The following is a 13229-nucleotide window of genomic DNA, read 5'->3' as shown; positions in this document are numbered from 1 at the left end:
TATGCCTGGAGCTGCAGTCATACAGTACTGTTTGCCAGGCTCCAGAGCTATTCTTCCATGTTCCAGTTATTCAACTAATAACAACCTTTAATACTTTAAATTCTCTATTTAATTAAAAAAATATCCTACACATAAAGGATGCCCTTGGCAGTGCAGTTATGCTCTTTGTGGGTATGTTTCCCTGAAGAAAATGTTCTTGGGATAACAGTTTAGAGCGGGTGGATTAGAGGTTAGTGTTTTATTAGGTTCTGAGTCTGGAAAGTAAGCAGGATGTTAAGGCTTAGAATCACCAAATTTTGTGGGAAGATTATGGCCAAACCCTGTTTCTGTTACCGCTGTATTTGATAATAATGTAAAATATTTTTAATAGAAAGTTTGATTTGTAATAATTTTTGAGTATCCATATAATCTTTTAAAACCAAATCTAGAAAAGTTTTTCAAAGAGAAGGGGGAAGTGTTACAACTTTTGTCACGTTTTGAATTAGGAAGATTTTTGTGTGATATTTTAAATGCTGGGTGTGACATGAAAGTGTTGCTTTACCTGTTCTCTGTTTTGATATATGCCACCTGGATAAGAAGTGAGGAAAATGCTCCCTCATGAGCACAGGAGGTCATATTAATCAACCCACCATTTACAATAACCTGTGTGTGGCTTGTGTTAAAACTGAATGCCGGATATCAATCACATGCAGAGACCCAATGTCTACTGCCGATCCATTATAGAAGCTGCACGATCGCTGCAAAATAGGTGTATGGTAAGTTTATTAATATGACCTCCTGTACCTGTGGGTGTGTTATGGTGATTGGGAGTGGTAAGCCTTTTTTCAATGTTTTTTGTCTCCTGTTTAAGGATGCTATTTTACATATGTTTGTATCACTTTTGCCTGATGGAGTCCCTCTGTGACTCTGAAACGTCACTTATATGCGATCATTAAAAATACTTTGGACAGGCATTAAGGTGAACTGCATTTCTTCAGACTCATTTTGATGGCACCATCCGTTATAGTAATTCCAGCATCCTCCATTCCATAATTGCTGTACCTGTAACCTCCTCACTGATGATCTCAGACAGAAATAAAATCTCGATAGAGGTTCTAAACCTTCTTCTCCTAACTAAAAAAGTTAAATGCATTTAATGTATTTAGATATTATATGAGACTTTTCGGGTGCTACAATTATACAGTCATATTCCATGTGTCTTTAAAAAAAAAAAAAAAACTAATTTATATTACTACAAACAAAATGTAACAATTTACATACTATTAAAATACATAGGTACATCATTTTAAATAATGCCAACGGTACCCTTCCACTTTCTCAGTGTATCTTTGACTGCATGTATAACTAGATAACCATTTAATGAAAGTATTCACTCATACAGGCATCAGATATAAGGTAAGGGGTTACATCAGGTAAGCGGTTACCCATATAATAGTTTGACATGTTTTGCAGTTTTGAATAACTGCTTCTTTAGGACAGGAGATGAATGTATATCCAAATTTGTTAGAATAAAAATATAATATAAAGGTCCAGTCAATGGTATCTCTGCTCTGTCCACAGTACGTCCTTCCCATTCACCCTGCGCCCAGTGGCCAGCAGGGTGAAGTAGGCACATCTAAAGGGATCCCGGGGATGTGAAATATAACATAATTATTTTGAAGAGGATCTGAGGCAGAATGCTGTGATGTTTACAGGAGACAGATCTCCCTCCCACTAAACTCGGAGCAAATAATAGCAGACAGACCCAGTGATTACACCATTGGGTCTCAAAACATGTATTTCTTAAAAAACAGCTTGCGGCTATGCGGATTAGCATTGTCCAGCTGAAAAAGACGTTGTCTGAATGGGAGCGTATACTGCTCTAAAACCTGGATATACAGTATCTTTCAGCATTGATGATGCCTTTCCAGATGTGAAAGCTGCCTATTCCATACGCACTAATGCACCCCCATACCATCAGAGATGCAGGCTTTTAAACTGAACGCTGATAACAAGCCAGAAGGTCCCTCTCCTCTTTAGTCCAGAGGACACGGCGCACATGTTTGCAAAAAATAGGTCAAATTTCGATTAGTCTGAGCACAGAACCGATTTTCACTTTGCAAATAGACCATTTTACACGAGTTTCGGCCCAGAGAAGACGGCAGCGTTTCTGGATCATGTTCAGATATGGCTTCTACTTTACATGATAGAGCTTTAACGTGCGATGCTCGGCGGGTTTTCATGCTGGTTCGACAAAAGACGCGCGACCGTACAGTAAAAACGGTAGCACGCCTTCCATACACCTTGCGATTATCGTACGATCGCGGTATTTCCCGTGATTATCATACGATAATCTCAAGGTGTATGGGCACCTTTAATTGCCTTATTTTTTTCTTACAGTGGTACATTTTCTCAGTTTTAACATTTGACATGTTTTCTTTTATGAGTAACAGATGGGTATATGAGATTTGCAAGTCATTGCATTCTGGTTTTATGTAGATTTTACAGTGTCCCAACTTTTTTGGAATTCGGGTTGTAGTATAGTAATAAACTTAATGCACTTTATTAAGGTAAAAAAAAAAAGTGAAGAGGAACTATTACACTACACAGAGCTGCTTGACATGAAGAGTACTCCCCACTTTTTAGGTTAGACAAAACACATTTCCAGCCTCGCCTCACTGTGATTTGCTGATACCCAACCGCAGGGGGGGGAAAACTATATATTTCCTAGGCACAAACAGGGTTATTCAAAAAAAGGGTGAACACTTTGGAGAAGGAAGGAGAAGTGAACTAAGACATCTTCCAATTCAGGTAATTTTCCAGTTCAGCTATGTTGTCCTAGATTGTTCACTTCTCCTGTCTTCCCCAAACTCTTCACCCTTTTCTGAATAACCCTGATAGTATTTTAGTATTTTAGAGAGTTTTAAATTGTTTTCCCTTTTTTAATGGACAGTTAGGAACCCTGGGCAGCAGACTCAGTTACCATTGCAGTAGGTATTCCAACTAAACTATCAGTTTTGGGTGCACTGACCCTTACCTTAATTATATATTTTATGTATTGGTATTTTAGATTTATTTGTCCATTATTTTGAGGCAGTTTTTTGTTTTTTTAAACCTTTAGTGGCCTTTTTAAGTGGACTTATTACTTTTAGTTGAAAATGCTGGACAGATGATAATTGGGCATGAACAATATATCTTTTCTCTCCAAACCTTCCCTGACGCCTTTAATAAATCACTTTTTAATACTTAACACAACTAATAACTGGGTTGTGTGCTTGCTGAGAAGTGCAAACACAGTTTAAATTAAATACCTGAAGATGATTAAGATGATTAATGTAGGGAGGGGGAAAGGGGGTTAGCAGGATTGTAAGCAAATAGAATAGAAGTTTATTAAAATGTGTTTGAGTAAGGAGGAACTTGCAGAGCAAGAGTCGATTAACTACATCAACTTGATTGCAGCTGTTGGAATTGGATAGTCTTGGACTGGGGTACCTGGGATCTTATGCAGAGGTAAATAATGTAATGCTTATAGTTGAACATTACTTGTAACTGTAATTCTAGGGGACTCTAAAACTATAACTCCACCCAAAACTTTTGTTTTTTATGTAGGCAAGGGCTAGAACTTCTGTTCATTTTGCTGCCATTGTGCTAGTTTGGCAGATTACATTTTACTTTCTAACTCTTATCACTGGGACTGTAATTGAAGGGAAGTCACCAGAACAGGAGGTGAGGGGATATGTTGGACAACTGTCAGGTATGCCATTTCCCCACTTTGGAGATGTTTCCTCTTATTTTCTGCTATGATAGGGAGCAAGAGAAATTCTCCCCAATGGGGACACAAATGGCAAAAACAAGCTGGCAGAGATTCTAATCTTTTAACTCTCCCCCACTCTTTTAAAAAGCTATTGTTTCAATAATTTGGTCAGTCTTTTGCACATTGTTTAGAATTTATATATTTTCATTTTGTTTTAATATAATTTGCTCTAATCTTTGCAGTAGTTGTGTGTATTACTATTACATCTAATTATTTTTTCATGCAAAAATAAGTAAACTGGCCAGATTAAATAAATATTGAGCAGGGGAGTATTCACTACTCTGAAAGTATTGAAGTTGTATGGGCACCATGAAAGCCAGGCATTTAGCTTTATATAGGTAGACACAGCTCATTGTGCTAGGCATTGTCTCCTAATGCATTCCCATAATACCCTGTACATGGGAGCAGCCATGTTTGCTAATTTAATGCGCAGACTGCATACCCTGCTTCGTGGTGCAGAACAGTGACTCCTTTTATTACCCAAGTGTGCTTGGTCTCATAATGACTCTTTAAACACAGACACAATCTCTAGCTTGCTTTTTCTGTAATTCATTGTTTCCCACTACTGTTCTAAAGTCACTAACAGCTCATATTTGTGGATACCAATGCAGGTACTCCACCTGTTCTTATATGAGGTTCCTGCAAAACAATCCATGCTGATTGATTGGAGGACAGGTTTGAGAAACTGTTCTGTTAGTGATATTATCTGGTCAATAGGACAACATAGTGGTTAGCACTTCTGCCTTGCAACACTGGGGACCTTGGTTGCAATCCTGGTTAGGACACTATCCCCATTGAGTTGGCATGTTCTCCCTGTGCTTGTGTGGGCTTCTTCCCACACCCAAAAGGATGCTGGTTATTTAGTTCATGTCTAAAACTGTCCCTAGTATGATATTTTACTGAGGCTGCCTCACTTCCTATCTGCCCCAAAACCAATTTTATAAGTGCCCCAGGGAAGAAAAGTACAATAGAAATATAAAATGAATTGTTCAGTAAGGTTACTCATTGTGACACATTATTTAGGGAAGATTCTTTAACCACCTGCTGCCCAGAGGAACTTCTTACATTTGCACATGCATGATAAAATCTGAATTTTTGGCTAGAAAACGGCTTCAGACCCCCAAACAATGATATATGTTATGAAAGCAGAGGCCCTGTAGAATAAAAAGATGCTATTTGCAATTTTTTATGTTGCATGGTATTTGCGCAAATGTTTATCAAACCAGTATTTTTAGGATACAATACACTAAAATGAAATTTAGTGCACAGAAGCAGAATATAACACCCATTTTTTTTGGTAAAATATAAAATATGGGGTCACGCCGGGTAAATAGATACCAAACATGTCAAGCCTTAAAATTGCGTGCGTCCGTGAAACTGCAAAAAACTACAATAAACAAAATTCCCCATAAGTAAAGCTTTAAATCCTTTTACGGCTCATCAGTTCAGTGCTAACAGTGATTGATGGGCCCAGAATTATTGCTCTCACTCCGATGCTCGCAACGATATCTAACGTGTGGCGCGATTTTCTTTTTGCACGTAGGCGCATCTGACGCATTTTTCCCGTTGCATGTGGGGGGCGGGGGACTTAAAAACATTTTTGCATTTTTTATTTTTTTTATCTGTTTTCATTTCAGTACAGCGCTGCATGACGGAATAAATGTCAGTTAAAGTACCGCAGCGCTGAATACTGAAAAATGGCCTGGATGGGAAGGGGGTTTAACACCGCGGATGTCAACTGGTTAATTTTTACAATTACATTTTTTTTTTCACTCAGCTTTATTGCTATCGCATAGGTGGATTACAAGCCCCCTATGTAATAGCAATTAGGATGTGACAGGCCCTCTTTATGAAGACATCAGGGGTCTTTTAGACCCCTGATGTCACCTAGGGACCCCAAAGAAGCTGATGAAACTGAGATCTGCTTTACCAGCTTCTTCTGGCTCTAGGAGCCTGAGAATGTGCCCAGTGACACCGGAAGTGATGTAATGCACATCACTTCCGGGTCCAGTGAACGGAAGAGAGTAAAGCGGCTGGAAGCCTGCTGATCTCCCTCCGATCCATCGGGAGACCCGCCGTGCCGGTCCCGGGCTCACAGGGGGGACAATGGAGCCTGGGAAGCCAACGGCGGCGGTGGAGGGGGGAGGGGGACACAATGCTGCACAGTACAAGCAATCCGGCGCCTGTACAGACGCTAGATCGCTTGTATTTAAACAGCAATCGCCGGCTGTTTAAAACGATACCAGCAGCGGTGTTCTTGGTATAACCACTTCCAGCGGATGACCTACATTTACATGACCCCGCTGGAAGTGGTTAATTGAAGTGGAAGTGAAGTTGGTTTAAAAAAAAATGCTGACAGACAGCAAATATTTTTTTTCTGTGCAGCTCAGTGCACAGGCTTGGTAAGGTGCTATGCCGAATTTAAGTAACTCCTGTGCGCATGCATATATACTAAGGGCTTAATGCTCATTTAGTCTTGAAGGGATATAACAGAATTGAATACTTTACTCCTCACTCCAGCATGCTTCCGCCCGGCAAGTTCCTATATTCACAACCAGTTTCCTGAAACTGCTCCTCTTCTTTGGTCATGTGGCACTCCCTCGCCAACATCACCATGTACAATGCTTACCAGCTGTCCTGCATTGTATGTAAGAAAGCTGCCACATTCCAAGGCTGGTGTGGGAGTGAAGAAGAGTGCCGACTGCCAGGGGAAAAAGGAAAGGGGAAGTTTCCCTTCTTGTTTAATGCCCTTAGACTCGTGGTTCTCAACTGGTCTGTTGCGACCCAAAAGTGGGTTGCAACCCCGTGTTAAGTAGGTCGCCGCATGCCTTCCACTGTGCCAGGTTTGAGGCTCCTCAGCCCCCCTCTAGTGCAGCACTCTCAGTACTTGGGCCGAGCAGCCATTCAAAATATGTTGCCCGGTGCCGAGTGTCAGCTTGAGGTGCGGTGGCTGGGGGTCAGGGGCGTCCCGAAGCGGGGTTTCACCCAGAGCAGAGACCGGGTGACACCATGCATGTGCACGATGATGGCATCACGCATGCGCGACCATCTAATTGACGCCTGCCGGTGGCTATCTTGGTCATGGACGCTGGCATAGAGAGGAGGGGACGTTCGCCCGGCGGGATGAGGTATGCCGCCGGGTCCCCTGCTCTCTCCTGACATTTTTTAGAGTGGGTGACACCAAAATGACTGTCAGTCATTTTGGTGTTACCCCTCCAATGGTGTCACCCGGGTGCAGGCCACACCTTGCACCCCCCTTGTGACGCCACTGCTGGGTGTATGGTCACAAAGGGAGCTCCATCTATATGTACATTGCTTACAGCTCCCTGGCATGCCCTGTAGAGTTTCCAGAGTATTCTGCTGGCAGCACTACCAATTAACTAGTATTATGTTTTACTGTCTGCTTTTTCTTTCAATGTAAAAATGTCAAATAAAGGGGCTTACTTACTTGTATCTTCCTTGATTGGCCATTGTGTGGCTAGTAATGGTACAGCTTTCACTTTCATGTGTAATGATGCTGCATTATCCCGACACTGGGCTGCACTCCGCTGCACCTTACTGATGCTGAGAGTGTGGGTGAACACTGGGGCAGAGGAGAATGAGGAAATTCTACCTACCGTAGTACCTGCAGCAGAATGATGACGTCATCTCAGCCTAGACCCAAGTGTAAAGTTTATGTAGCCCATGACAATGCATGGACATACTAAGACTTTGTGGTGTTAGAACTTAGATATACTGTCGGCTGTGTCAGCAAGGCTGCGGTAAGGATCGGTGTCTGCTGGTACTGTTGTACATATGCAGGTCCTATATGATGTAACTGGCACATGACATTACAAATACCGTATTTGCCGGCGTATAAGGCGACTGGGTGTATAAGACGACCCCCTAATTTTCCACTTAAAACATACGTTTGGGGCTATACTCGTCATATAAGACTACCCCACTTCCGAGGAAACACCTTTTAAAAACATCATGGCTGGATGTGCGGTAATACTGTAATGTAGGTAGCTTCAGCTACATACAATATACAGCGCTGAGCCAATCACGGCAAGCAACGTATTCTATTAATGAATACACAGCCTGCTTGGATTGGCAGAGGTTGTGTACATCGATCGCCGTGATTGGCTCAGCGTGGTATACTGTATGTAGCCGAAGCTACCGTACATACAGTATTACCGCACATCCAGCGGGCTGACAGATTAGGGATGTTCGTTGTGGGCCAGCTTGGCCTAAACGAACAAAAGGTATACATTGTATACCCTGCGTAAATGACGACCCCCGATTTTCGGGGATGTTTTTAAGTATAAAAAGTAGTCTTATAAGCCAGCAAATACAGTATTACCAGTTATGAACAATTATTATTATTATAACATATATTAATGTCTTTCACTTAATTGTATCCTGGTTCCTTGTACAATTACTGGGCTTAAGTATCACTTGGCTGTCAGAAATCAAACATACATGATTTAATTCTTGGAAGTACTTCATTGTTTGACAATGGATCTTGCCAGGTGTGGCTGTGGTGAAATGACTAACATAATAACCAGTGTCTCTTCTTCTTGACTGTGCATCTATTCATGACACTGTGCCCACTGCCCTTGTAGAACCTCGTTACATTGTTCAACCCTTGCAGCTGGGTGTACAGCATCTGGATTAGGACCTCAGATAGAGCCCCTTACATTTTGGGGTTCTAATATTTAATAACATATTATCTGTTTTACAGCTGCTGTAGAGTAGGGATGAGCAGAGTGATTTGGGTTAAATTGATTTTGCTGCAAATATACCAATTTCATCATCAGTACAATTTTGTAGAACAGAAACCTTTAGTTTGAATTTTTGAGCTGCTTAGGTGAAATTGGCTTGAAAAGAATCTCGTTATTTGGGGTGTATTTATGGTAAGTTTATTTCCTTTAGTGTTCTTTGTATTTGTGTTTTACTTCCTCTTCTTTTGTTATTTGTATTTGATTACTGTGTGCTGTCACTTTAAAATACTTTTTAAACTTATTTTTAACTGCTTTAAAGTTTTTAAAAAACTTTTAAAATTAGGTTATCTCTGCTGTTTCCTTTTTATTCTGACAGTGGCCGCCAGCTGCTGTCAGAATACCTGAACAGAGTTTGCAGCTGATTGGCTGCAAGCACAGTTCCTTCGAAGAGTTTCCAACCGGCTCCTTCGATCAGCTAAGTGAGGGATGCCGTCCGGAAGACTGTGCGAATTTCGGCTGGTTCTTCATGAATTCGCATAGTGTATGGCCAGCTTTTGTTAGTTAAAGGTTATGTAGTTGCAGGGGCGTAACTAGAAATTATAGGGCCCCATAGCAAAATTTTGTATGGGGCCCTGTGACTTCTAGTTACGCCCACTTGATAATCCAAACAGCCCACCTCAGAGTGACCCTGCAGAGCCCACCATAGACTCTCTACGGTGGGCTCTGCAGGGTCTCAGGTGGGCAGTCAAACCCTCTTACCTGTCAGCCGCGATCCTCTGTCCACCTCCTTCTCCTCCATGGTCGCTGGCGGGCCCCGCCTCCTACATTGCTGGGTCCCGCCTCCTCCATTGCTGCTGACGACGGGCACAGCCACCTCCTCGAAGCTGCTGGTTGTTACCGACTAAGCAGTGGCTGTGAGGAGGAACTCGCCCGCACGGCATCAGGGGGATGTCCTGGTCGGGCCCCCCTGTGCCTGGGCCCCAAAGCGGCCGCCTGGGTCGCTATGACGATTGTTACGCCACTGTGTAGTTGTTATGTGAGAATGATGTAGGCTGCCATTGCTAAACTCTCTTTTGATAATGTTCATTCCCTGACATTCCCTCTCTGAACAAGTACAGAGATAAGGAATCCTTACACTGACTCATCCACAGAATGCTTGTTCTGCGTTTGTGACTCAAACGTATCTAATTCAAACATATAACCAGGGCCGGATTTCAGGGCGGCAGGGAGCAGAGGGGTGGCAGGGGTGTGGCATTCCTATCTCCCAATGCCCGGGACATGAACTTCCGGGCTCCAGGCGCATAGTTGTTTTCAACATTTAGCCCTGCTTTGGTCAAGCAGGGCTAAATGTCCAGTGTAGAAGCCGGTTGTTAGTTTACTCTTGGCAATGTCGCCGAGTTTGCTTGTATGCAGGCTTGGGGCTTATTAGCTCCTGTGTGATAGCAATAAAATTAAGTGAAAAAAGAAAAAAAAATTAAATTGAAAAAATTAGAATTGAAAAAAGAATAAATGAATAAATAATAAAATAAATACAAATTTAAAAAATAAGTAAAACATATATAACAATTAAAATAAAAAGGTGATAAAAAAGTAAAAAATTATAAAGTAAAAAATTATAAAAAAGTAAAAAATAATAAGATAAAAAAAGTATAAAAAAGTTAAAGTTAATAATATAAAAATTAAAAAAACAGATAAAAATTTTAAAAGTTATAAAAAAGTGAAAAAAATTAAGAAAAAATAAATACGAACTCTTCCGCCCCCGCCCTCTGCTTGGCATTCTCCATTGGGGGAGGGGTTTGGCAGGGAAGGGGGCGCATTGAGGAACCTGGCCTTGGGGCAGCAGAGAGTAAATCCGGCTCTGCATATGACCACAATGTGCAGCACTAATACAGCATTCACAATGTCAAGTATACTGCCGGCTATATCAACAAGTGTCACCACACCCAGACAAGTGAAAATAAACTACAAATTGACAATTACTATAATACATATAAATACAGCAGTGCCCAACAATATACTAAGTGACAATACTTTAACAACCAGCACTTTATGTAAAACATGTAACAAAAAAGAAACAAAACAACTCCACAAGAGAAACGCAGGTACTCCCATACATGCCATCCACCCATAAGAAATAAAGCTCACCTTATTTAGTGACCTATGTCTAACTCTATTTTAGCATGGTCACATAGCGCTTTTCCCACACATGGGTGAAACTTCTCCATATGCAGTAGTGTAGCCATGAGCCCAATGTTTTCTTCAAATGTGCTTAAAATAAAAATTTACAGCGATACATGGCATAAAACCGTAATAATCCTTTATTTAAAAAATAAATAGCAATATTCACATTCTTTAGTGCACTTTCAGAAGGTGCACAAAGAAATCAGTAGAAATAGTAAAACAAAATCCGGCTAGTGACTCGTCCCCCAAGGTTCGGAGACTCTCCTGGCAGCGGTTGCCCGCTTTCACCTGAAACGAGCTGTCCCACTCATACAGTGCATCAATTCCAGTTAGTATTTCACCAAGCTCCACCCACTTTACGCTTTACATCTACCCAGTTTCCTCAGCTTTGGGTAAAATAACATCTGGTGGTCCTGCCATGAAGTACCTTGTGAGGGCACTTCCTGTTTCAGGGTGACAACGCTACACTGCTGATAAGCATTCTTCAAATGATTTAGCTTTTAGTTGGGTGATAGGACAGAAGGGAAGAGGGACATTAGGTCCACTTCAAGAATTTCTGATTTTGGATTGGTAATAAATCTTGGCTTTGCAGTAAAAGTACAGACATAATAAGGTCTTGTAAGTCCATTGAATCAAGCAACCGCATATCCAACTCCATGGCGACAACAATGTGTGGAGCACAATGCAGGGACATTTTTTTAGACATCTAATAAGTCTTGTGCAGAAGAAAGTGAGGTTGTGGAGTAATGTACTCCCTTAATACTTTAGATTGTATTTGCTCTCAAGGCCTAGGGTATCATCAGTTTAAAATGCTGACTTATTTATGCCAAATGCTGCCTTGTTCTAAATAATGAGAGAATTATATACTGAAAGACTATTAAATATCCCAGTACCATATAGTCTACAACTATCTAGTTTCTAAACCCAAGAACAAAAATTTGATTTATTACAGCTTATTAGTTGTGTACTAGTACCTTAGATCAGGGGTCCCCAACCCCCGTGCAGCTGACCGGTAGTGGTCCGTGGCCAGGGCCCGATTTCCCACAAGGCCAACCAAGTCCCAGCCTCTGGGCAGCAGGGAGTAGAGGGGCAGCAGGGGTGTGGAATTCCTATCTCCGATGCCTGTGACATGCAGTTCCAGGTGCCGGGTGGGTAATTGTTTTCTACATTTAGCCCTGCTTTGGGAAGCAGAGCTAAATGTACAGGGGGAAAGCTGCCGCTTGTTTTGTACAAGTGATTTCGGCGGTGTCGCCGAGATCACTTGTATGCACCCTGCAGGTCTGCCATTCTCTATTGGGGGTGCAGGGTTTGGCGGGTAGGAGGGCGCACTGAGGAACCTGGCCTTGGGGCAGCAGAGAGAGTAAATCCGGCCCTGTCCGTGGCCTGTTTGGAACTGGGCTGCAGCTGCTGGCAGTCCCGCATGTCCTGCGCAGTCCCTTTTACTGTTTGCCTGCACTGTAGGATGCCTTCTGTCTTAGGTTTCCTGACAGCACAGCAGGAGGTGAGCAGTGGGCGAGCTAGCAAAGCTTCATCTGTATTTACAGCCACTTCCCATCACTGCCTGAGCTCCGCCTCCTGTCAGATCAGTGGCAGCATTAGATTCTCATAGGAGTGTGGTTTCAGTGGTATATTTAACAGACCAAAATGGACCAAATAAGAGAAGGTTGTTACTGGGGTTTACATACTCAGCTTTAAATTTCTATTTCCACAGGGGCTTACAGAAAGCGCAGATTACTTTGGCAGTCAGACTTGGTGAAGCTGAGGAAAAGATCAAAGTTCTTCATTCAGGTAAGTATAAAGCATATTTCCATACAATGTAAAGTCAGTTCATGATATAGAATCTGGTTTAGAGACACTTTTATAGGAGTCTAGAGTACATTGACCTGTGTTTTAGAGAGCAAACAGGACTTTTTTGCTTGTTGCCTATAATATTTTTTTAAAAGGTAATATTAAGAGGGTTAATCACTAAGCTGCCAAAGGCAGCCGAGTGAATAACCGAGCCGAAGTGAACTGAGCCGAACAACGTTTGGCTATTCACTTCGGCTCAGTACGGCTGATATCAGCCGTACATCGGCTAAAATCAGACATACATCGGCTGCCTTCGGTCAGCCGAATATTCTCTGGACATTCGGCTGAGCCGGAGTGCCGAAGTCGTTCGACTCAGCCGATCCAACATCTGGATCGGCTGAGCCGAAGCTCCGGCAGTTCACTTGCTGCCGTTCGCCCCTGTTCTCATTGGGGCCGAACGGTAGTGAGTGAACAGCTGAATGCCGCTGAGCTGCATTCAGCTTGGCTATTTTGCTCGCTATCTTCGGGGTAGTGAGCAAAATAGAAAAAAATTAAACTAATGAAAAAGTTTTAAAATTATTTAAATAAATGAAAAAAAAACAAATTTTAAAAAGTTAGGAAAATAATAAAAAAATTTAAAGAAAAAAAAAAACCAGGGTGGAATGTTCGGAGGGACCCATATTTAAAAACAAAAAACAAAAAACGTGCATGAGGTTATGCCCCAAAGTCAAACCCCACCCCAAAAAATGAGGGGGGGGGAAACG

General features: G+C 41.9%; 1 protein-coding gene across 2 annotated transcripts in view; it reads left to right on the top strand.

Annotated features, from left to right (window-relative positions):
* The window catches only part of CUX2 (cut like homeobox 2), a 337894-nt gene that overhangs the window by 272197 nt on the left and 52468 nt on the right, over window positions 1–13229 (top strand). The window contains exon 7 of one of the 2 annotated variants that reach the window (XM_018558332.1): window positions 12389–12465. In XM_018558332.1, coding sequence (XP_018413834.1) covers window positions 12389–12465 — 77 coding nt within the window. Of the gene's footprint in view, window positions 1–12388; window positions 12466–13229 lie in introns of those variants that run through there. The other variant, XM_018558333.1, reaches the window with a different exon arrangement.

Source organism: Nanorana parkeri, unplaced genomic scaffold (assembly GCF_000935625.1).
Source record: "Nanorana parkeri isolate BGI_ZX_2015 unplaced genomic scaffold, ASM93562v1 scaffold331, whole genome shotgun sequence".
Classification (NCBI taxonomy): Eukaryota; Metazoa; Chordata; class Amphibia; order Anura; family Dicroglossidae; genus Nanorana; species Nanorana parkeri.
This window is presented reverse-complemented; position numbering and strand designations above follow the sequence as displayed.